A 23,531-nucleotide genomic window follows, 5' to 3' on the forward strand; every position below is an offset into this window, starting at 1 on the left:
CAGGAATCTTTCCAATGAGGTAAAAAAAAGGTTTGGATCAAGCCCCAGCTTTCCTGAAAACTAGACTTGCTAATTGCCTCACTCTTCCACTGTCAAAACCGTCAGCTCATGGAACAGAAATATCTTTCCAATATTGCTATAGGGCAAACATTTCCACACTGGTAATACTGGGAGCCTACCAGTATTCAGCTACCACCAGCAACTTGACAGCCTTCACCTCCCCCACTGGGTATCCCATCACGTTGTTCTGAGGGGGAGGGTGAAATCCAAACATTACCCTGGAGAAGCTCTTTAGGTTTTCTTTTGTTCATTTTTGAATACAGAGACTGCCTGCAGCTACTGTAGAACATATTGCTTTTCAGCTTGTGTCATACTTAGAAAATAAAAAAGCTTCAGAAATGGAAGATCCCATTCACCTTGGCATGACCATAAATCACGAAACTCTTGAGCTATACCTGGATAAAATGGATGAAAGTAACTGAAGAAATTAGCTTTAGCAAAGTATACTGCTAATACAGGTCTTTTTCCCAAAGGAAGCAAGTCATGCTTATCTTACATTACCAGACTATTACTGGAAGTACTATGCCAGACCCTCAGCTGGCATAAATCAACACGACCCCACTCACTTCAGTGCAGCTGTGTTGATTTATGGGAGCTGAAAAGTACGAACTGGTCAAAAAGTGACTATTTCAGCTTACAAAACTGTAAAGGTGACTAAGTGAAATGAGAGGCAGTATGTATAATATAAAGAAAATAATAGAAAGTACTACAGAAAGGCTCAAAGTAGATGTATATTTTATTAAGATTAGTCTAACACAGCCACTGATTTTACTTCTTATGAAATTTTAGATAATATTTTCTGCTATTACATACACATGTATCTCTGGAGTATAGACCCAAGTATTTGTGCAATTTAATAATGCTGTACTATTCCAAAATTAAGATATAAGGCTCAGTGGATTCAGCCAATCTCAAATTTATCACTGGTGTTTTTGTAAAGGCACTCTGATTGTCAGAACATGAAACATCATACTTGAAAGGAAGCCCACACAGCGAACTTAAGTGCTCAGCTTTACACTGTGGCGTCACATCTTAGAACTACTCCTGTTACTGTCTTTCTCTGAGAGAGCAAGATAAAAGTAGAAAACCAAATGTTCCCAAATCCAACACTTCTCTCAAGCCTCTGTAATTTTGAAACCTTTCATATTAGACTTAAGCACTCTTTACCCTTATGAACTCTGTGCAGACTTCCCTATTATTTTACAGGCTACATGAGATTAACTACTGGTGCTCCTTTCTGAGTTTAAGCTGGAAAGGCTCAGAGGAAGAATTGGTATTCTGAAAGAAGAGGTGTAGATTCCTGAGCTCCTTTTATAGGAAAGCGGCTCTTGAGATTAAGCAGTTCTCATTTTCACTAGGCTTGTGCACTGCCCCAGCACTACAGTATCAGAACATAATATAGAGATTGTGGCAAATGCACTTGGCCCCCTTATTCAAACTAGCAGTACTTTGGCACAGGCTCCAAAGGATGTAAACACCTGAGCTGCAGGTTGGCCAAGAGCTCCTCCAGGAAATCCACAAAGGGTCGGACTAACCCAGGGTGCATTGATGCTTGGAACACATGAATAGTGGGTGGCTTTTCCAAGACTCAGTAAGTGAAGAACAAAGACAGTTGAAGGTCCAAAGGGTCACTACATACCTTCCCCATCATGTGTAATTCAACTTTATCCCATAAACATGTCAGTCTACTTGAGCCTGCTTTGAGCACTCTCTGCAAGGCAGCATGGCTGTGTGACAGCGATCCCCCCTTGAGTTAGGACACCTCTCAAAGTTGCTCCTTGAGCCAGAGAGACTTTTCTACTAAAAACATTGGCTAAATCCAGTTTCTGTTTTATTTAAATTACAGGTTCACTGCTTTCCAGTGCCTTTCCCCTTGATCTGGGACTCATCTCAAGGTCTGAGATTCTTTGCCTGAGACTCAGGTATCACGGTGGAGAGACCCCTTACTCACAACAGATGCTCAGTAAGTTGCTGATAGCATGCTAAATTAATACTAATGAATTAAAAAAAAATATTTTTTAGACATAAATAATTGTAAAGATCTGAAATGAAAGACTGAACCAGCTGCAACTAAGCTGCATCAGGAGTTTATAAACTTGACTCAATGGGTCTCCCTTACACTTCAGCACTTTTAGTCTCTTTGGGAATCATTCCAAATTGATTCTAACTCAGTATTCATTTGTATGTTTCATCCATGTAGTAAGTAATAGAGCGAACCTGGCTATCAAACTTTGTTAAGTCACGTTTTTATAAATTCATATGAAACCCATTTTTGCTAAAACCTTTGTTGTGTTTTTTTGAGCAACCCTAAACACTTATTTACAGATCATGAAGCAAACTCTTTGCAATTGTTTGTTCAATTCAACATCAGTGACCAGCTTGGCAGAAAACTGCAATTCACCATCTTTCAACATGAGTACTCATATTTCAAATACTTCTATATTTGATCACTGCCCACAATGCAGGCTCCAAGGCATGAAAAATGCATTCTGTTCATCCTTACCATTGCCTTGCAGTGTAGGATATTTCACAGATCCCTGGCTGTAAGGAATATCAGAGTTTGTCTCTTTACATTTTTTTTCCCATAAATACATTTTGTGTAAGAAACTTAGAGAAATTTTCAAAAGTATGGTTTAAAATTCAGATATGCACTGTCTGCCAAAGTGATCATTTCTGTACCTCAGCAAGTGGCGCTGCTGCAACCTTCTGCTCTGCTCTGATTCCTGGGCATTAGATTTTGTGTGGACAAGATGCAAATAATACCACCATCAATGGGATGTTGTATTTGATGCATTCAGTGTAACCCTAAACCAACTGAAATAGTGGTATATAGTATTGGAAGAAAATATGTATTGATTTATTTAGGTATTCCCAGTCTTTGAAATCAGTATTAAAAAAAAGGCTAAACTATAAAGCATCCAAAAACTTCTATGGATATTACCAGCTTTGCATAGGAGTTAGAAATTCCAGTTAAGCCCTCTTTTCCTCCTGAAGAGCCTTTGCAATCTTCAAAAATATTAAGAAAGTGATGAGTGGCTAACAAGAAGCAATCTCAAAACTACTGTTATATCGTGTTCTTATCTGTACAGTATAGTTTCCAAACCTTTTCCCACAAAAACACTATTCAAATAACACTGGTTTGTGGTTACAGCTGCTTTCATGGCAAGTACTCCTGCTAAGGCAAAAAAGAGTCAACTGAAACCATTTCTAGGACAAGATTCCTGTTCATGGCATAAAGGGTCCAAAACTTCACCCAGCAAACACAATGAAAAGTACAGCCTGAGACTTCAAAGCACAGACTTGAGTGCTCCATGGGGACATTAAATGTGTTGAAAAGAGACCTTAGATTGGAAACCCTATTGCAGTAGTGTTAAAGCAGGAAGAAACACCAGAGGGATCAAAACAGCAATGAGTACTGAAGTTCTCCTCCTTCAAAATGGCACAAGTCTATACCAGAGCATCAGAAACAGTACGTGTTCATAAAATTTTCATCTCATCTTGTAGCTCCTTGGAGTTATTAGAAATCATGCCAAGCTAATATTTTATATTGCACGTTCCCACATTTTTACAATGGTCAGAATGTTTTGATTACACAGTGATAACTCAGAGCAATCTGAGCATTAGTTCACAGCACACTATGAATACACCTCAGTAAACTCCTTAATAGAAAGCAAAGTATTATGGTTTCTAAATTAAATAATCTAGTGAATATGATTCTCCTTTAATTTTGAACTTGTGCTTTATTTGCTCCAATGAAGTGATACACCAGCTTCCACCACCAACTACTGTAAATGCTGCCTAGCCACTGTATGATGAGGTTTCACAGCTGTGACTCCCAAAGACTGAAATGAGTATTTAAATCCTATTGACATGGACTCCTTTTTTCTCCTCTTTTTTTTTTTTTTTTTTTTTCCTTTTAAGCAGAGTTGAAATTATGGTCTGTTTTATATAATTACCATATAAGTATGATTAAAAATCCTCCATTTTGTGCCAGGCTATAATTTATATAATAGCATTCCTGTAAAACTTGAATTTATTTTTCATTTAGAAACAGACCACAATAAAAGGCTTCTGCACTGAGAATAGAGTTTTCTGTGTTAATTTAAAGTTTAATTTTAGAGTGTTTTCAACAGTCACAATACTTAAAGGGCAGAGGAAAACTGTCATTGTAAAAGAGACCTCTAATCAACCATGGAGTCTTACTCAAACTAAATACCAGCATTAATTGTTCATAAAGCACCGCAAGCGGAAAAGGGATGATTAAGTGGAATTTAAGCTGCATTGCTATTAAGGATTAAACTGAAAGGCATTTTAAAGCCATGTGTTAAAAGCCATCTTGTAAAACAGTATGGGCCATAATTCAAATTTTTTTCAAAATATACCAGGCTGTACTTATTAGTCTTATGAACTTAGAGCATCTATTTTTTCTGCCTCTTAATTTGACATTTATACACAAATTAAAATCTTGAGTATGTCACACCTGAAACTGCATCTGTTATGCAGTTGCCCAAATAAATGTTTAGAAAATCTGCCTTTTTTAATGTGCCATATTAACATTTTTGCCTTTACTTATTATCAACAGGGACACAAAATTAGATATCCAAACTTCCCTTTGGTGTTAGTGAGCTACAAAATGGAATACCATGCGTGAAGGGGAGAGCTGCTGTTCCTGAGCTCTGAGGCTCTGAGACTGCCAGGAGGGCTGCACCAAATGCCATGGGCAGGCTGCAAGTCGTGACACCTTCCCTACAGAATTCTGGCAAGTTTAAATGAAACCTGTGGAAGCATTGTTCCTTTTTACCAATCAGATATACACAAGGTTGGAAACAGTTTCACACGGCTTTTCTAACCTCTTCTGGGGCTCTCATGATTGAAGAGGATGCCATTCACAGCAAAGAGATTGTAGGCTTCTCTGAAGTTCACCACAATCCAGTAGGCATACAGTTTTGCTGCCCCTGTAAAAATAATTTTGAAGTGTTATTGTATAAATGCTTGGCTATACACAGCTCAGACACACACACAAGTCTCTGTCACATGCAAGGTGAAGTCCACATTTCAACAGCAATGTGCTTTAGCATTTGATTAGTTCCCTATATGTGTCAAATTCTATATTTAAAAAAAATAAATCAGCCCAATAAACAGTAGCTGAATGGGAAAATACTCATATTCTGAGCAGGCTCTGAACTGGCCAGGAAACATCAGGGCACTTTCTTTCTTGTCTTCTTATACACACTCAGACACAGCATTTTTTCTTTTATAATATAATTAACACAATCAGAGCGTGTGAAATATGCCACTGTAGTGACCTCTGTTAATTAAAAAAAAAACCAAAACAAAACCAAAATTACTTTGGAGGAATAAAAGTGAAAATCTGGTGCCTTAACACTCAAATTGATTTGAAACATTATCACCAAAATCCTCCATGATCATTGCTTTAATAAGTGTTTCGAATTTCATACGAGTTCACAAAGAAGATGTGAACTCTTGGGAATCTTTCGTTTAGGAAAAAAAAAAAAAAAAAAAAAAAAAAAAAAAAAAAAAAAAGAAATGAAACTTTATCACTTCAGTGGTACCTCACAACCCTTTGCCCTTTGTGAAGGAGGAGTCACCCTACTCCCCCTTCCTCAAGAGCTCTTCACCTCTGAGCTGAATGAACAAGGCCTTGTGAAGTGAGATGCTAATTTCCAACCCTCGGGCAATGGCAGCAAATACTTTTTATATAGTAATTCATAAAGGTATGCCTCTCAACATGTCTAGTCACTTTAGCTCTATCATCATTCTAATCTCACATCCAAATGACTTCAGCCCTGAGACATGAGCAGGGAGAACAGACAGACAGACAGACAGACACTACACACACACACCATCAGCGCTCCTCACCGTAAGGCGATCTTGGGTAAAAAGGGGTGGTCTCCTTTTGCGGGATTTCTTGCACTTTTCCAAAAAGTTCACTGGTGGAGGCTTGGTAAAACTTCACAGAGTTGATAAGGCCACAGGTCTTAATAGCATCTAGGAGCCGTAAAGTGCCAACCCCATCAACGTCAGCAGTATATTCAGCTAGGTCAAAAGAAATCTTGGGGAGAGAAAGAAATAAAAACCCACTGATTTTACTAGGGCAACAGAACATGCCAAAATCCTTTACAACCAACCAAAGTAATACATCACTTGCCACAGACCATCTAGACATTTCTGTACAGAGTAGATACTCAGTTTACAAAAGTACCCTCAAAGGATTTCTAAGAATAAATAAGTAGTTCCATAAATAGCCAAACCAAATGACTGGTGTTCCCTGAGACTATTTTCCCATGTGAAGTAAGGGGTAGCCTCCCCATGGTGGGAACCTTATCAGGCACTCTCTTATCTCTATAGCTGCCAGTTTCCACAACAGTCACTTGAGCTTGATATCTTTGACACACTTGAATTTGGTTATAATTGCCCAAAATACATTTTGAAAAAGTAATAGGACAGAGAGCATGACAGCACCAACATGTAAAAACCCCACCTCCTCCCCCCAAACTTTAAACAAGATCCAAGGTGTTGCAATTTAAGCAGACCTCAAAGTTCAGAGACGAGTAGAAATACCTGCTATCAAATGAGACTCCCAGCACTATCTGACCAAGGTGTACCAGAGCTGTGGCTTTTGCACAGAGCTTAGAGAGATCATAAAATGTGACTGCAAAGGGTTGGAGGTATGAAAAATACCCTGACATCTCCAGCTGACATATTCTTCAAAGTATGACAATAAAGTCATGCCCACTGGTGAGCCAAGATTCCTTTTTCTCTCCCCACTCCAGTATTTATAGTTGCCTTTACAATCAGTTTGTCTTGTGGCTTATGCCACAATCAGTGCTCGAGTCTAAGCTTCCAGACTGTTTTAAAAACACATTAATTATTTTCTTTGCACTTACAGAACAAGAAAAAAAAACACCTGGAAAAAGTAAGCTGAAGGTAAGAGGTGTGTTGTGACCACCCCAATCTGAAGACAGGAAGAAACATGCTCAGAAGGGAGCTCACTCTTTTTTTTTTTTTTTTTTTTTTTTGGAGGTACAGGCTGGTTTTTTGGAGGTTCCAACAAAGTTCCTGGACTCTGAAGAATTTTTTCCCACCAGTGCCCATCCCAGCAGCACGTTCCTCCTTCCTCCTACATCCTCTCCCGTACTCAGGGATTTTGCTTATGCCAGTTTTTGGAAAAAATTCCCTGTTTATACTGCCAATGTTACAAAAAGTAAAGGTGAATGGGCTTTTAGGGCAGTCTCCTTCATGGCCCTGACCCAAAGAATTATTCTACCTATGTCCCCTCTGGCTGATTCAGACTGCTATCCCTCTATTCATTCCTCCTGTTTAGCCACTTCCCCTATTCAGTAACCACTGGAGGTTTAAGGCTTATTTACACAGCAGATGGAAAAAAAAATTGATTGATTAATTTGCACTTTCACTTATGGTTAATTTAATACAGGCATGAAATTATCTAAATTGTGTTACTGTGCTCCAAAATAAAAAGGTTCACACACAGTTTTGAGCTGAAACAGATAAAGATATGAACAAAACCAAACCTTCATTTTCCTTTTTTTTTACCAAAAGAGAAAAAAATCACAAAAGGCAACCTGATACTTTGTCTTATTAACCTGGTATGACCCAGCTGAAATTGAGCACTGATCTACCAAGAAGGGCTGTGCATTTTTTGTTTTAATCCATTTGGCACAAAGATGACAGCCACTTAAGTCTCTCAACTTCAGTGTCAGAGTAACTCTTAGGAAAGCATCTTAATGAGTAGATGGTACAGTCAATAATGTACTAACCAACATAAAATACATAATAACTGTTGCAGAATCCAGGAATTTACCTATACGAAGGCACTGTTTCCAATAAATAACCTGCTAAAAACATCACCCTGAAATGCAAATCATTGCTCCTTTGCATCATATTCTGCAAAGCAAATGGCATATGAAACTGAGGCACTCTAGGAGATCCCAGATTATAAAACTCTTAAACCAAAGGGAGCAATGAGGCCACAGCAGCAGCAGCCCTGGGAAATGCTCTCTCTGGCTGGTGTAGAGACCAATTTCACAAGAGATGGTTTTCCCTATTGCCTGATGAATGACCTCAGTCCTCACCTTCAGAAAACACTCCCTGGGGTGTGAGGTAATTGTGCCCCCACTCTGACTGGGTCTAAGTGTCCCCAAGCAGAAACCACCAGTTCTGTGTCTGTTTTGTAATGCAGACTGCTGTTGACCAGGGTGAGGACTCAGACCACTAAATACATTTCATTTTCGAGTGCAGGTTAGACAAAAATGGTTTTCAGAAAAATTTAAAAAATAGTTTTATCCACTAAAACATCCAACACCAAGAACTCTGGACTGTTAAGAGACCCTGTGGAAGGCAGGAGCAGCTATATTGCAAATACAGATAAAAGCAACCCAAATTTTACTTTGATTCTAATTCAAAGTTAAAAATGTAAAAGGGTTTAAAATATACTAAATCAATTAAGTATTAATTGATTTAGGGTACAGCAAGAATAGAATATAATTACAACAAATTACAACATAATTCCCCTCTTCTTATACACTGTATTTTGTTCAAGACTAGCAGAAATATCAAAAAAGGAAGAAAGGAAAAAAAACCAAACCACCAAAACCAAAAAAAAAAAACCCCAAAGAAGGGCTTCATTAGGAGGGACATGCAAGAGAAAACAAAATGCATGCATAGCACACAAAAAAGAACTGAGTTATAGAAACCAAGTATAGACCCAGATTCCATAGATGTTACTCTTAAAAATAACATTCACTGATCTCTGTGGGACTACCTGACAGAGTAAAAACTTCATGGATATTACTGTAAAGGTAGGTGTATAAAGGCTAAAACAAAATCATACTTTTTGAAAGATTAAACATTTATCCAGTGAGAAAAAAGAGCTGAGCTAATACCTACAGATGAGAGTTTTCAAACTGCCTAATTTATGACAACTTTCTTAAGTGTCTGAATTAGGAAGATTGTCTTCCTCTACACCAATAAAGATAGCAGTGAGCCAGAGCAGAAAACATAAGAGAGATGCTCTTGATCACACTTTGGAGAACCTATTTACACATACTGATTTTTTAATTGAGCTACATAAGACAGATGCTCTATTCTTTCCCCAAAAATCCAAAGCTATCTCTTACTCTCAACAAGAGAGTTAGAGCTGCAACAACAACTTGTTTTGAAGGAAGCATGCAGTTTTTGTAATGACTGGACTAAGGAAAAGATTCTTTACCTGACAGAAAATTTAAATGTGAAAGTCTTCTCAACAGGTATTGAAGTAATGGATCCAATACTTAGGCCTTTTTGGACAGGTTTTGTGCCAAAGGGAAATCATGGAATACAATCAAACAGAAATTGTCTTGAAACACACGAGTCTGAGTGACCTTGGCACTTTGTACTTCCCAAGTACCAAGAGGACACCATGCTTTTGCAGCTGTCATTGTTGATCTCTGGAGATACCATAAAAGCGTATTTTTCAGATATATCTATTTATTCTGTTCAGCGGATAGTGATAAGTGTGTCATTACAAGAGGACAATGAAAAATAAGGAGACACTTGACAAAAGTACTTCAAGTTCCAGGTTTTCAGGTTCTGAACACCCTGCAGAATTTTCTCAAAGAATACTAGAAAGCAAATGGACTCCTTACGTACATGGGAATTCTACATACTGAGTATCTTCTTTGCTGCATTCATCCCTAATATAGTACATTTCAAACACAGACAAGAAAAAATTTCCACAGCAAGTCTTACCATAGGATGATAAAATTTTCACAAGAAAAAGCATGTTGGCAGGTTTCATAAGTTATAACACTTCTGTAAGCACAGGACACAATATGAATACACTGTACTACATTACGTCTCTTCCTTCATGTGGCTACAATCAAAATGAGTTTTGTGAACTGGTTTCTACCTTTTGAATTTGAACTCTTGTGTTCCCCTCTCCCATTTATTTCTCTTTATAATCAACAGATTCAATCTCTACAAGAGATATTAATTTAATAGAGCAATACTTTAAATAAAATGCTTCCCAACTGATCATTCAAAATCAAGCTTAGCAAGGTCTTCAACAAGATTTAAAAGCTTACTGAAAAGTATCTAAATGAAAACATATGGGTCCTACCCTCCACAAGACCACATTCCTACCATGTCTATAAGCACCATATACAAGACTGTAGACTTAATAATATTTGCTTTTGACCAATGTGTTGTTGTCAGCAATGGTGATACTCTGAAAGTTATCAATTTAGAGCACACATAGTTTGACTTTGTGAGACTCTTCATCTCTGCTTTGTCATTTGGAAGAATCCAACAGACAAGCTGTGATCATATTAATTATTAGTTTTCTATTTAATAAAAAAAAGCATATGCTAGCAGAATGTGCTTCAATGCTCTATGGAAGGAATAGAAATAATTATTTGAAATTTCATCTCTTTCTTACAGTCTTCTCAGTTTCAGAAGATGGGATTTCTGGAAGGTTGGTGTAATAAGAGGGAAGCTTATGCGAAGCCCCAGGAGGAAACAGGAGAGTATAAATGTAAATTATTATTCTTTCACTGTAAAAGGAGAGGTGGCTAACCTAACTATAACATCAATTTAAGTACCACTGCTCTTTTGAAAAAGCCTATGGTAGATTCTTTAGGTTTATCAAAGGAGAAGATATGTGTATCAGGTCATTAAAAATGGTTTACGCCAGAAAAGCAAATCACAAAGCAGGAAAACTATTCAGAAATGCTTCAACTCTCACAAGTTTCACAGTGGTTACTTTTTTGCATTCTTTAAAATCAATTCTGTTTGCTTTGAATATTCAGTGTGCCTTCCACTGCCAATAAAAACCACTGGGATCACTTACATCATCTCAATAAACAAGCTGCTCAGTCCCTAGGAACAGGCATGTAAAGCATAAGATTCCAGTTGCTAAATCTAATACAGACTATGGGCCAAGAATTCCTGTAAAGTCCTAACACACTGAAAAAAAAAAAACTTAGGGATTTTAGGAAATATAAAGTATCTGGGGGAGCTGAGCTCTGTGAAGGGGATGGGAAAGAAAATCTCAGGTAAGCTTCTAAGAGAATGTGACAATTCCTCTTCCCCCCAGCCTCTTAACTCAATGAATGTTTCTCCTCTCACCCAATAAAAAAATTAATTGAAAGATACAAAATCCCTCAAACAATTACATATTTTGCTATACAGAAAAACAATCAATTCAACAGCTCTGAACTGCCTATTACTAAGCAATACTCCTGATATCTTAAAGCCCTATTCAATTTCTTAGCTAAACAGAAACAGACTTATAAAAGTAGTGACTGAAATTCTGAATAAAATGACCATGGCCTTTGTAGATTTATCTTCTTTCCCATTTATTTCCTTGTTCTCTCATTAGCAAGAGAAAAAATAATAAAGTGATCTGTATAAAATTACAGTATTTGGACAACATGATTACAAGTGGAGAACTCGCAAAGAAAAGATTTTATAAGTGGAAGCAGAAGTCAACATTGTTTCCTAAAATTTATGTTAGCTTAAGACATTCACAATATTGCTGCAGCAAGAGAGCTTGGGTAATGTGGATTTTCAAGTTATTTGTGATGAAAAGGAATAAGCAGTTCAGCTGATAAAACCAGTGCTCATTCTTCCACTTCTCTACAGTGCTTCCATTTTGGTCCTATGGTGGAGTTTCACTGTGGCTCTGTCCCACTATGCAGGCTGTGTGACTGGAGAGACTCCCTGAAGTGGTAAAAGTTTGGCTTTGACATCAGTGAGCCAGTATTTCACCTTCACCTCTAACCATGAAGGCCCAGACCAAAGTACAAAAATAACCTTTTTACTGTTTGGGGATTTAAATGATCCTTGATGATCTTCAGGTTCTGTAAAAACTTCCTTTGTGCAGCTGAAATACTCAGTGATCAGGATCAAGAGGCCCCCTAACATATTCCACAGTGTATATTCATACAGAAATTTCTCATGTCTCGACTTGGGTAAGTCTTCCTTATAACTCTCCACCAGATTAACTTCAAGTTCTTGATGCAAACATATTGAAATAATCTTCAAAGAGAAATAACTTGGCTTTATTAATATAGGTCCCTTTTTCCCTTCTTAGGAGCAAAAACTGCTACTTGTTTTTTTGTTAGGTGGAAAAGAGGAAAAATAAACCCAAAGAGAATAAGCATGGATAAATATTCCTCGAGTAGGTAAAGTTTCATATTTATCTGGCCTCCTATCAGTAGGGTTTGAAAGTTGAATTCATTATTCAGTTTCCTTAGCAAGTGATTCCTTCCTGGCAAGCTGCAGGTGCAGTTGTAAATTGAACTCGCAAGGTCATCATGTTCACCTTTGCCTCTAAAGGTGAACGTGCCTTTAAAGCAGCCTGCTGCCTTATGTCTGAGCAGCTAAGAGCTATAGAAGAACTACCAGCTCCTTATTATTTTCAAAATTTTGATGCCCACAACCCTTCAATTGGAATACCCCTTCTCCATTAAAAAAAAAAAAACAGTCTCCTACAACTTGTACAGTTGTCTTGACCATTGGATTCAAAGGTGTTTGGACCAGATCTCCAACAGAAGTAATTTGCAAATTGTTTACTCTTCTGCTCATTGCCTATCTGCTGTAGTGAATCAAGAGAATTTAACAGACTGGATTAAAAGGGAATTGCCCAGAGACAGGTCAAAAGACAATGGGCACAAGTTGGAACATGTGAAATTACAATTAGATATCAGGGAAAAAAAAGAGTTCACAACATGGCTGGTCTCACACTGCAACAGGTTGTGCAGAGAGGCTTTGACATCTCCATCTGTAGCATCTCCAGCCTTGGAGATACTCAAAACTCAATCAGACATCACCTTGAGCCACCTGCTGTAAGCTGGCCCTGCTTTGTGGAAAGATCCAGTCCAGATGGCATTCAGTCACTGCTGCCAAACTCCATTATTGCACAGCTTCAAGAAGAGAGGCAGATGGGATTACAGCAGTGTGTTTCAATCTTCAAACATGCAGCAGCATCCAAGGAGCGGAACACGGATGTACAGTGTGCAAGAACGAGGCCTGGCCTTGTAAAAAACAGTGATTTCTACTAGAAAAGTAGAGAGTTATTCACAGCAACTTTTTGGAGACATGCAGTTCAGCTTGCTATTCATCATATCTCCTCCACAGAAGAGCTTCAGATAGAGGAATGCTCAGATCTGATAGTAAAAAAATACCAAAGCGGAGGAGGAAAAGGAGGAGGGATATCACAGTACATGAGATTCAGTATGGCCATAAACCTTTGTCACAAAAATGTAACCTCTCCATTAGTTTTGCTTATCTTCTCATCCATTTGTTATTAATTTGATGGAACTGGGGAGTTGTCAGGGTTATGTGATGCAAGGGATTTATCTTGCAGAACAATCTCTGACCCACTGTTCTAAGTCTTCAGTTTCAAATTACAGAGATTAGAAAAGAAGCTTTTTAAAAAAGCAGCATTGATTCTTTATTCATTGTCATGATTTTGTTCAGGGATAGCTTCAGCAATATACACACACACCCAAACTTTTAAGCACATGCCACATGCAGCAAAGTCAGGATGGGTTTCGATGTTTCAAATATTGTAGCTTCAATAGCTAATGACACTGTAATACCCTAAAAGCTTTCTTACATACTGAAGTCCAGCTGTGCCAGAAGCTTTAAATGCTATTTAATAGAAAGACAAAAAGGGGCAACTTGCAGAGTCACTAGAGAACATCCAAAGGGAGATGTAAAAAGATAGCCAATTCATTTTGCTTTATATGTACCAGGGGAATAGAGAGCTATGAATAACATCCATCCAGGGAATGCAGTCACTTCCAAAGAACTAGCACCATTCTTACTCACTTTCACATATAAGTACATTAATTTAAAACATACATGTTATTTAAAACTCTAACATGACAACTATATTATAGTTCTGGGAGGCTTTTTTACTTCTGAAGCTATTTTAAAAACTTTCATCCTCACTTCCTTGGTGCTTTCAGAACACATTGAAAGATGCTTTTCACAGTAGTGATAAAAGCATCATCACAAGTAAAAAAGAAAAAAATAAAAAACCCCAACCCCTAGAAAGAGCAATGAAACCTTCACCATCTATCTGCTTTATGATTTTGGTAGACTTTCAATGGATGGCTAGATAGACATTGAATAAAGCAATAATCCAGTATGGCAAAGCTTTGTTAACAACAGTCTCTCCTCTCCTTGCCTTCCTGGCCCACAAGATGCAGAACACATTTTAACACAATGGGCCCTCCCAAATACTGACAGAACTCTGTATTGTCTAGGAGCCAGAATTAACCCAAAACTTTGCAAATGATGACCTCGCCTGACTCTCTTGTACCTCCTGCAAATGCATTTGGTAAAACATCCCTAAGTTTATGGGGCTGGTCAGAAGTTCTGCCTTTTCAACCAGAGAAAAGCAATGTTTTCAGCAATTATTATCACTGAAGATTACTTCCCAGAGTGCTATTCTTTATTTCAAATGCCACTGTTAAAGCAAGCTTAAAAGCAGTTCAAAATTCAGCTTCTCAGATACCACCAATGTATCAAAAATACGTCTCTCTTCATGACAAAATAAAATATTTCATAAATGGAGTTGGCATATTTTATTATGGAGTAGGGTCTTCTTACCTTAAGGGCATTTGATCTGGAAAAAATTGTACTGAAGCTATGCAGATCCTTTGTAGAATCTCTGAAAATGATTTTGAAAAACTTGAGAAAACTTGCTAAAAACTAATAATGTTTTTCTTTAAGAAAAAAAATTTTTGCTAATTTTCCCTCCTGTCCACCCATTAGCTACCTTATTCATTATCTGCCCAGTTCTCCAAGTTATACTTTTCATTATTTTGGGATGGCTTTCTGTCCTATATCCAACTAGTAACTGATGTAGCACAGCTCATGATAAAAAGATGAGAAAAAACCACTGACTGCTGTAAAGTCCTAAAATTCATTCTGACCAAGCTGTGTACACTTTGAATGAAGCAACTGTAGAGATATGACATATACTTCATTAAAAAAAACAAAACACTTTCTATAATGATTAATAAAAGCTTTTAGCTTTTACTCTATGGAAATATCTGTGATTTTTAATTTTGTTAAATTTTCTCCTCCTCTGAACAAGAATTGCTACCTTCTTCCTAACAGCTAACTAAAGGGGTAAAGGAGCTTCCCTGTTTCACAGAGACACTCTAAGAAAAAAAAAAATTAATCGCATCAGTATACATGTATTACTCATTTATGAGACCATAAACCCAATCAGAGAGACTGCCCATGAATATGGGCCCAGACAGGGGCCAAGACACAGCCACCAAGTCAGTGCCAGAAAACAAATTCCCATTTCACTGTGGAGCTGAGGTAATGCTGTCTGGAAGCACTCTTAAACCATACAAGATAAAGCAACTTATTTTTGCTGTCTCTTATTGTCAGCTACTCAAAAACCATCACAATCCCAGCCTGAGGGCAGAGAGGGACCTCAGCTCTGACCACAGCTCATGGTGCTTCACTTGAGGAGGAGCTTTCAGAACAGGACTTCAGGGAGACAAATGAGAGCATGAGTTTTTGAGGGAATGAATAAGTGTGAGCATACACAGACACACAGGAAAAAGTGATGGCTTCTTGTCTTGGGCACAACAGGGAAATGGTGGAATCACACAAATAATGTATGGATGTGGCATCTGGGGACACATTTTAGCGGTGAAGATGGCAGTGTTAGATTAGTGCTTCAACTCAGTCTTAGATGTCTTTTACCAGCCTTAACAGCACAGTGATTCCATCTAGGGAACAACCTCTGCCTTGAAGTACCCAGGGAGGGGAGTTCAGAGCTCAGAGTTCAACACCTGCATCTAGTGGCAAAAGAGTTCTAAGTACTCTGTCTCTGAAGATGCCTGCCTCATATTGCACTCAGTTTGCTCTATTACACTATTAGTAATAGTAATAGTGCACCGAAGCACATTTTCTAAATAAACACTATCACTTCAGTCCTATTCTTGTCCAATCACTTTCCTCAGTAAGTCCATATTCTCCCCTTATTTGCCATCACCTACAATGCTTCTCAGGGTTCCATCTCCACAGACCTAGTTCTACTTTCTGGTTTGCCATGAATCAATTAAAAACAACATAACTTTTCTTTCGCTAGAATTTTTTCAGGATACCTCAGACTTCTATGCAATTAATGCCCAAGCCTTTTCTTTTTTCAATTTTACTGCATGTGCATTAAGAATTAAATTGGGATGGCTAATTGCATGGTGCAAATTTGGATGGATAGGTATGTACTGACAAAAGTCATGCTCCCATAGTTGCCACCTTCCCTGCTCCAGTACTTCATCAGGAATGACTGGACTGGGAAAGTTAATAAACATGCAACAGCATGTCAAGAAATAAGTCACCAGGGTCTGGCTTTTTCAATTTTCTTTTTTTAAGCAGGGAAAATAATTGCCTTTTCTTCCAATGCATAAGGTCATCTTCTGTGAAATTTCACTCTGAAATCTAACTCAAAGAAAGGACAACAATTCCAAAACCCAGCAGTGTTCTTTTCCTTTTACTTCTTCTTGGGAACAACTACTTAAAGATACTTTAAAACATTCTTTAACTAAATAAAAGAGTCTGAGGTTTATACCAGCCCTGAAACAAAACCACTGAATCCTTCAAATTTATTAAAATTGCAACCAACAAACCAAACAAAATCACCCACACCCCTTGAAATGCTAAAGTGGGTGAACCCTAGCAGAGGAGCACTAGTGCTCTAATGCCTGTAGTGCATGTACAGGCACTACATATGATTAATTTTAAAATATGGGTATTAATAGCATCCACAAATACAGTAGGTGATGATGGCTTTGTTGTGAGTGATGTAATAAACCTGTAGAAACTGCTTTGAGTAAACTCAGTATGTAATTACATACCTCAAAAGTGGACTGTGATAGTTCTTCATCCTGTCTAGGAAGCTACTGGAGTGGAATACCCTTTATTATTCCTATTTTTAGTGCTCAGATTTTAATGTGGTTACAGTACTTTGAAAACCACGAGCCCTATATCTTCTCCAGTTTCATCCTTTCAAGGAGAACACTGCTGTTTTCTGTGTGACAGTGAGCACTCTGAACTCCAAGGCGATCCCCCACATAAAATGTTCTACTTAATCAACTGATCTGTCTTAAAAGGATGTGGGTGGCTGGCTAGGAAGAACGCTATGGGATGAAACCTGAGAAAAACATGTGTCTCAACAGGTATGTGGAGGTAAGGGGGGAAAGGCCAAGGGGCAGAGAGCTTAAAGGGATGAGACCCTTCTGGCTAAACTTTATTGAACAAGCAGGATGATACTCTCAGAAAATAAATCAGCCTGTTATTTTTTCTGCTAGTATTCCCTTTGCCCTACTTTATTCTTCCATTTATTATGGACTACTAAAGCCTCTTCACTACAACTCTTGGGAAACAATGTATAGGCATAAATTTTAAAAGGCAGCTTTGGCACTCATGAGCCATGGTGATCATAAATCAAAGCTGAACATTGCAACTGATTTGTATACTGTAACCCACAACCCTAACCTCAGCCCTGTTTTTCACCTATCTCTTGGATTCTGACACAGAGAAAAGGACTAGGAATAACAGCTGCTCTTCACTTGAACATTAAGGTAAAATAAACCATTCATGAAAAGGGAATTTGGTAGTCAACTAATCACAAAAACTCAACAAGTTGTGAGTTTTCCCTCTCGCCCCTAAGAACAAACACTGTATTTCTTTACTGCCCCCGACTGTGCTCTAGAGCAACATTGCAGTTTTGGTCTCTAGCAGCGCTAGGAGGGACAAAACACCATACTGACCTCTACAATAGAGTGCTTCTCTTCATCTATACCGTGGGGTGGCACTTGAGGTGCCAGAAAAGGTCCTCTCAGAGCAGCTTTGAGTAAGACTTGACTAATGTGTAAAAAGCTTTGTCAGCTTTCAAAGTGAACTTGGCAGCCTCATGATGAGGCATCTTGGAAAACCACTGTGGAAGACAAGATCAACTTGCCAAAATGTACTGAACAAGTCATTGGACAGGATCAGTGGAAACATCAAATTTGACAAATAAGGGGAAGTCTGTAAAATTGTGAACGATTGCACTTTAGTTTTAAAAAAATGTATGGCTCAGGCAGATGCCACGTCCCTATTGTATGCAAATACCTTATTTCAATTAGCACTTTTCAATCAGGCTTTTTCTTTTTTGAATGACTCATGAATATCTCAGTCAAGAAATGGCAGGATCACAAGCACATGCCAACAGGGTGCATTTATCTCAAGAAGAGATAAATGTGGAAGGAGTCATGTAAATCTATCTCAGGATTTTTTTCAACCTGTCTTCCCTTCCAAACACATTTTCTCTACATGCCTGCAAGCCTCTATAAAATAGCATACTCAATTTCCATGTCCTTCCAAGCCAGCCAGTATTCACAAGTATTTAATTGAAACAAAAAAAGTTGTGTTTCCAGAGCTTGTCCATCAGGCAAGAAAAAAATCAAGTTCAGTCTGTAAGTTTTATCACACACAGTATTAAGCCAAAGAAGATGTCATGATACTAACTTGCCCACTAAATGCACATACAAAAAGGGGAAGACTTTAGAGCCTCTACAGAGCACTTGAGAGAGCCCTGCTGCACAGGCAGTGATTATCCATGAGGGAAACGTGCTGAATAGCTGCGAAGTACGGCTGGATGAAAAACACCACAAGTTAAGATCCATGATTGCACACAACCCTGACATCAGCTAAGAACGCTACGTCTCGTGGCTGCAGTAGGAGTCTTAGTTAATTTCCACTGTGCTGACCCCAAGCTGCTCTGGGGCCTTGAGCATCCTCATCTGGGATGCAAAAAGTTCTGTCAAGGAACCACAAAACACGGGGAGAAACAAACTGGTGCTGCCTGTTTCCCAGAGAAACAGAGGAAACTTCTAAAGTGTCATATGGGAGTTTGGACACATTAGTTAATTTTTGATCCTGTGTCATTAGTATACCAAGGAAGCTGGGCTGGGAAGGCTGAAAAATTTAAGTAGTGAATGGTGATGAAAAATTCTATAATTGGTAAAAAATTAAAAAGTTTTGGCATGAAAGCAAAACCTCAGCAAGTGTTTCACTTTCCACTCCTATAGATTTTAACACCTCTCATGTTGCAAGAGTACTCTCTCCACACGCAAATTTAAGCTGATATTAACTGCAGTTGCATCTGAAAGTATGTATTTTTCATACCAGTTAGGTTCTAGGCAGTAATCCTTTTCTCAGAAACGCTAAGATTTAAATGAAGTCATCGTTGCTAAGTGCACTAGTCAGCCATATATCATGTTCTCAGAAGTACAAAGAGTACTCAAGGGTGAAAGTTTCTTATGATAATGTATGATTTCTGCATTAAATACAGAACCACCATTATACAATTTTAGCATCTTGCCAACTTTTTTTTTTTTTTGAGCAAAAGTAGGAGGGAGAAATAAGGAGGTTAAATGGAACTGGAACAGTACTGTTTGTACCCTGGTGAATATTAGGGAAATGATAAATGATCCCTAGGCACACAGACTGATTTATGTAATAAAAAGTAAAATACTGTGGGGTGGAGCCTTCGTGTGAAAATCTCATCCTTGGACAGCTAAAAGGTATGAAATGCACCCAAGTGTCTCAAACCCCTCAGGGCTGCAATTAACTCATGATAACCACACCTGCAAGAACTGTCTCCTTTGCTCCTCTGGTGGGTGGGAGGAAAACGAAAGGGAAAGAGGTGCAATCTTTCATTTTTCACACTGCATTTCTGAGTATGAAAATGAAAGATTGATAGTTTACATTTGTGAACACTTTAAAATCAAATTGTTAAGATTTTTTATTTTTGCTATTTAACTTTATATTTTGCTATTTATTTTGCTATTAGCATGAGTAAAGAGACACCACATCTCATGCCAGTATGAAAATGGAAAAAACAGGTAAAGAAAAGCCAATAAGGCAAATACACATTAAAAAAATCCACATATATGCATAAACCAAACTTGTTAATAGCTTGCAGTTAATGGGATTAATAAACACAATACAGTAATGGGATTAAAAACCACAGTAATGGGATTAATAAACACAAGAAACGAAATGTGATTAAACCTCATTCTGCAAAGACTAATTCTCAGAAAATTCAAATAGACTGTGCTATCCCTAAACCAGCAACACAGCTTGACAATCCCACCTGCACTCACCTACAAAATTCTTTTTCTGGTGCTAGAAGACACCATTAGAGAACACTGAAGTCATACTCTCCAAATTACCTTGTAAAAGTGTGAACTCTTCCTAAAAAATTAAGGGGATAATGTTAGGAAGTGTTTTATTGAGGAAAAAAGTGAGAACCAAAGCAACCTAGATTTCTCAGCTGTACTGGCCATACAGACAATCCTCAGATTCAGGTAAACAGACTTGGCCAATATGTACCTAACTCAAACTAACTGGTATCTACTTACATCTTTGCTGTATGGAAATGAGGAGGCACTTTTTTTTTATGCTAAAAGATTGCCAAATTTATGAAGAAAACTAAGCTACTATGCTTGTAAAGCGTAGTGATGTGTCAGCCTAGTAATATATTTACAGGGCACTTTTATTCTGCAGAAAGAGAAAGCAAACAATGAATTTTCTTCCTGAGGTGAGAGAACACACAGATATTCCATTCCCTTTACTGAACTGATACTACTGGCTCTCTGCACAACAAGAGCAAATACTGTGCAATGTATCATCACAGGAAATTACCATAGACAGGTATGAGATCAAATTAGATACCATGCCAAAATTACAGCAGTCTGATCCTAGGAGTCTTGCATTACCCCAACTCTGCCCCAAGACTTTAGTTCCCATTGACATTTAACAACCACCACCACTTTTGAAATTATAGCTTCCCACAAAAATTCCAAATTCAAACTCCATCTAATTAATGTATTTGTATGAAATTCAGTATCTGGAAAATAAGTATGCTCTTAAAATTGTATGTAAAAACATATCAGCATGCAGTATAGTAAATATATACTGCATCTCAGAATTCTGTTTCAAATTTTTTTTATTTTCTTCTTTCCTGGAAATCATAAAACTGAAGCTGTTTAAGAAGTAGATTTGATGCAACAGTTGCTCTAAAATGCACATCCTTAACAGTATAAGGTTTAGCTCAGATTCTTTGTCTCTTTAAAATCTTCAAATTCATTCTCAAAACCTCCCTCAGCTTAAAATTATTCTGCCTACATTGGGAAATCTCACCTAACCTTAAAAATATAGACAATTTTACAGTTCAAGACAACAAAGGAAGGGATAACAAAAAAATTTTAGCTGTCACATTATTTTTCTCACGTTTCCCTTAGCTATTCATCAAATCCTTGAATGAAGTCTTTTACTGTAGCTGAACTATGACTTCATGATGTTTCTTCTATTGTTACAAGAGGGAATGACTGCCTTGACAAGGAGGGGCTGAGCTTTTAAAACGAAATAGGTATTTCTAACACAATGAGTCTACAGTTCATCCATCATCCATTCACAGCGCTGTCTTAATGAGGAAAGTATGTGATGTGCTCTGTGGTAAAGATGAACTAAAAATTTCACAGCTGGCAAGCCTGAGGTACTGTTTTCTCAGTAAAGACTGAGGCCACATACAGAGAAACTGATTGACTGCTCACCAGGTTTTTCTTTTTCCCTTCTCACTTTACTGCCTCAGTCTTGAAGTTTATAGAAACCTGTTAAATACAGGAATTCAAATTTTATTATTTGATTTTTTCTTCAAAATTGTATCAAAATACCCACAGAATCACGGAACAAGCTGAGTTGGAAGGGACCCACAAGGATTGTCGAGTCCAACTCCCAGCCCTGCACATCCCCAAGAGTAACACCAATTCATACATTTAAAATGAGGGTTTGGAATAACTTACCATATTCCAGTATAGTCCGAAAAAAGGCTCAATCTGAATTTATTACAAAATTCCAGCTATGATGTATGAAAATGTCTTTTATCTCCCTTTCTTTGCAATCTCAGGTAGCATTTCTGGGTTTGGAACAGAAGACTGCAGATATTATCTTTGATAAACAGCTCCAAATCTGTCAGCATGTTGTCCAGACTGCAACTCCTCTTTAAAAGTCTGTATTCATATGCAACATACATATGAAACAATAGCTCAACAAGCTCAAGTTTCTTTAAAATTTATTATCTGTCTTATACTTTATGTATCTTTACCTGCAGGCTTTTACTGAAAAACAAATAAATGATGTAAATATAAATAACCTCATCTTAACCAGAGCTAATTTTAAACCTCAAGTGCATGCAGGTTGAGCAAAATTGAGAAGTTCCCCATGGACAAAAGGTTTCATCCTGGGGGAGCTGATAGTTGGGTCAGGGTCCAACTTCTTGAGAATTCACCTTTCTAAGGAGAACACCATCACCAAAAATGTGGCATATACTGTCATATCGTCACATATGATCATAAAAGCTTAAGTACATACAATCAGTATTGTTGCATATTTTCAAATTGCTGTGGTAATCTACCCTCCCAAACCCATAATCCTCCCTCAAATTAGAGAAATTAGTCAATCTGGATCCAAAGCCTGGAGTCATTAGATCACGTTTTGGCAGAACTTGACACTCAAAAGCTGGTTGGGCACACAACCAGCACTATGCATTGACAGGATACTGCCAGCCACGTTTCAGAAACTCAGTGGTGAGAGTAAGACTCCTATACATAAATGGGATATGAAAAATGCATACAATTACATGAGCAGGAGTACTTGCTGGAGTGTAACCTGACCATAAAAATTCACACACTGAATTGCACAACAATTAAGGAGTTCCTCCACACTAGGCTAAGGAGAACCATCAGATGCCTTGAATTGCAGCATGCACCCCAGAGAGGGTGGAAATAGGACTTTTATTAATAGGTATGAAATGGGCAAACTCCACATGACTTTACCCTCCCATGCCTCAAGAAACAGTCTTTCCTATTGCTTTATTCAAGTCCTGAGAATTAAGAAAATATAATGCTGTAATGTTTCACACCAGTCTGTCTTGGCAGCCCGTTGTGCTCAGGCTGTGGAAGTGTCTGCTTTCAAGCCCTAAGCCCTTGCAGCAATTATCCTGCTCTCAGACTAAACCTACAGAGCATATTTCAAAAGAAGCTACATCTAAACAGAGGGAACTCAACAGTGATCAATGTCCCAAAGGCCTCGGTGGCAATAAACTATTTACTGCCTTAACCTTTCAAGTCTGCACAAGCAGGGAGAGCCCTGTGATGAATTGGCTGAAGCGTTTGGTTGCGAGCGGAGCAGCCGCCGCTGCTTCAGATCATCTGTCCAGCAACAGCCCTGCAAACGCCAGAGACGGTGCCTTCTCATCCCTCCTGGGGCTCCACTGCCCAGTTTCTGCCAACTTCCACTGTGTCCACCACCCCTAATGGACTAATTTGGGAAAATAAAGCACATCAAAAGGCTGGGCATGATCCTAATCA

At 38.1% G+C, this 23,531-nt stretch overlaps 1 protein-coding gene across 1 annotated transcript in view; it reads right to left on the reverse strand.

The window, feature by feature from the left end:
* GMDS (GDP-mannose 4,6-dehydratase) overlaps window positions 1-23,531 on the reverse strand; it is a 409,268-nt gene that overhangs the window by 249,316 nt on the left and 136,421 nt on the right. The window contains exons 5-6 of the mRNA XM_063161557.1: window positions 5,941-6,133; window positions 4,911-5,015 (exon numbers count right to left, since the gene is read on the reverse strand). Of these exons, the coding sequence (XP_063017627.1) occupies window positions 4,911-5,015; window positions 5,941-6,133 (298 nt within the window). The remainder of the gene's footprint in view (window positions 1-4,910; window positions 5,016-5,940; window positions 6,134-23,531) is intronic.

Source organism: Melospiza melodia, chromosome 1 (genome assembly GCF_035770615.1).
Source record: "Melospiza melodia melodia isolate bMelMel2 chromosome 1, bMelMel2.pri, whole genome shotgun sequence".
NCBI lineage: Eukaryota > Metazoa > Chordata > Aves > Passeriformes > Passerellidae > Melospiza > Melospiza melodia.